Here is a 2,568-nt window from a genome sequence, read left to right as displayed (position 1 = left end):
AATTAGTTCCTTTAATCACTTAATTCCTCTTTAAGTTGTACCTATTATTTGGTCCTCTTTTCTATTGGCCTGATTATCAACATCCCAACTAATTTTAAACAGTAAATCCTGTTATTTTTTTAGACAGGTTTTTTTTGAAGCAATTATTTCTATTAACTTCCTTTTAAAGTTTCAAATGTACATTTTCTACATGCATAACACAGAATTGCTGTTTCACAAAACCTGTTACACCTAATAACAAAGGATTTAAAACTTTAAAGATGCGAAGGAGTTTCTGCACTGAAATTTAGGAATTTACTTCTCAGCTTCCTCATGGAGGACTTTACCTCTTGATTTCTCAAAGTATATATTAGTGGGTTCAGAATGGGAGTGAAAATAGTATAAAATACAGACAGGACCTTTTCTATCACAAAGCTGTTTTGTGGCCACATATAGATAAAGATGCATGGCCCAAAGAACATAAAGACAACAATAAAATGAGCTGTACAGGTAGAAAGAGCCTTAGATGATCCTCCAGAAGAATGGTGCTTTATTGTAACCAGCACAATCACATATGAATTAAATAACAGAATAAAGCAAGACAAAGCAATAATGCCACTTGTTGAAATCATAAAGAGACCAAGAACATAAGTATCCACACAAGCCAGCTGGAATACGACAGGAAGGTCACAGAAAAAGCTATCTATCTTATTGGGGCCACAGAATGGTAATGTGAGGGCAAATATGACCTGGCTCATTGAATGCATGGTTCCCACAATCCACGAGGACACCACGAAGGCGACACACACCTGGGGACTAATGATTGAAGCATAGCGCAGAGGTTTACAAATTGCAATATACCTGTCAAATGACATAGCCATGAGTAAAATAATCTCCGTACCAGTGAAGAGGTGGAGAAAGAAAATCTGAGCGATGCATCCACCGAAAGAGATCATTTTATGATCCGTTAGATAATCTATGATCATCTTGGGTGTGGCAAAGGAAGCCAGAGACATGTCTATAATAGAAAGGTTGGCAAGCAGGAAATACATAGCAGAGTGCAGGCGAGAGTCAGATGTGACAGCGACGAGGATGACGCTATTACTCACCATCGTTGCCACATAAAAGAATGAAAACACTATGAAGAAAAATATCTGTAGCTCCCAGGAGTTAGAGAGTCCCAGCAAAACAAATTCAGTCACAGCAGACTTATTAGCCACATTCATCATCTGGGTTCATAGGCAGAAGCCTGTAGAAAGACGAAATATATGTAAATGCTTATTTACCTTATTCTCACTATCTTTTTTCTTTATTTTATCTAATATGCTGACTCAAGAGAAGTTTATACAACATTAGTGAAGAAACGAATACTGATTAAATAAACATACTGAAAAAAATCACTCTTTTCTGGCCCTAAATACTAGTCAAATGCCAATAATATGAACAGATCTACCGTATACTTGTCCATCTGTTCATACGCATAATAATAATGATGATAGTTAATGTTTTGTATGAACGTTTTCCTGCTAATAATGTATTAAACAAATATAAAGAAACACACAACTGGATATAAATATACAGTGAGTCGTTGCAAATACAGTCATAAAGATAGCCTTATTCAAAAATCAAATAAAATATAACATGTAAAGAATCTTAAGTAACATAACATCACTTCATAGGACAGTTGCAGAAGTTATTAACTTCCAAAGAACTGTTGTCATGTTTATAAAATGAGCTTCCTAGTTGATTCTTCGCAGACAAACTTAGAAAATTGGCTTTTTCCTGGTACTGACGGAAAAGCCTGTCTTATCTACATTCACATGCACTATCCAACGGAAGGGCATTGCCTTCTATAATCAACTGAAATTAATTAGCTTCTTTTTCCCCTACAGTTTCACTCTTACTAAAATTCAAGTGTGTTTCTCCAATAAGTACATGTAAGTCTAAAATTCAAAATTTACTTTTTTGCTCCTAAAAGATACATCACATATGTTTTGTAGGGATGAGTTTAAAAATAAATATATTGCTATTGTCAAATATCTGTTTGAATTCTCTTATCATGTATGCCAACACACACAATAAACTGTTTTACTGATGGGATGGAAGAGGACCAGCAATTAAATCTGTCAGAAGAGGTCTCTTATAATAAAGCATTACTTACTAAATCTATGGTAGAATCCAGGCTCTAGAACTATTGAGTACTAAGAATATTCTTTCTGAGATTCCCTGGGAGGCAATTTTAAACACAAAGGAGTGACCTTGCTGAACTATTAGTTGCTTAGGAGCCTCAGATTAAAACAAGTATTGTAGGGAACTGGAAACTGACCAAGAAAATATCTTGCAATGGGATTTATTAAAAAATAAAACAAACAAAGAAAGACACCATTAGTGAGCTCACAAGGAGAATGCAAGCATCTTATGGGAGTTTACAAAGGTTGTTTTCACCTGGACCTAAGTGGTTTGGGGGCAGAATGGAAAATGGAAAGGTCATCTTTTCAAAAGGCAAATAACAAGCAAAGGACTCACAGTTCCTGGTTATTTAACCCTGTGTGGAAGTAACAGAGAGCAAAATCAGAGCATTCACCAGTT

At 35.4% G+C, this 2,568-nt stretch overlaps 1 protein-coding gene across 1 annotated transcript; it reads right to left on the bottom strand.

Moving 5' to 3' along the window:
• Window positions 1-254: 254 nt before the first annotated feature.
• On the bottom strand, window positions 255-1,208 carry LOC129677986 (olfactory receptor 4K2-like). Its single transcript, XM_055608669.1, has one exon. It carries the CDS (start codon window positions 1,206-1,208, stop codon window positions 255-257), a length of 954 nt encoding a protein of 317 aa, XP_055464644.1.
• Window positions 1,209-2,568: the final 1,360 nt, after the last annotated feature.

Source organism: Psammomys obesus, unplaced genomic scaffold (assembly GCF_907164565.1).
Source record: "Psammomys obesus unplaced genomic scaffold, mPsaObe1.curated_primary_1811, whole genome shotgun sequence".
In the NCBI taxonomy this organism is placed as follows: Eukaryota; Metazoa; Chordata; class Mammalia; order Rodentia; family Muridae; genus Psammomys; species Psammomys obesus.
This window is presented reverse-complemented; position numbering and strand designations above follow the sequence as displayed.

What these genes read in the sequence shown, in the direction of transcription:
- LOC129677986 (XM_055608669.1), bottom strand. Translation starts at nt 1,208, where the DNA reads ATGATGAATGTGGCTAATAAGTCTGCTGTGACTGAATTTGTTTTGCTG.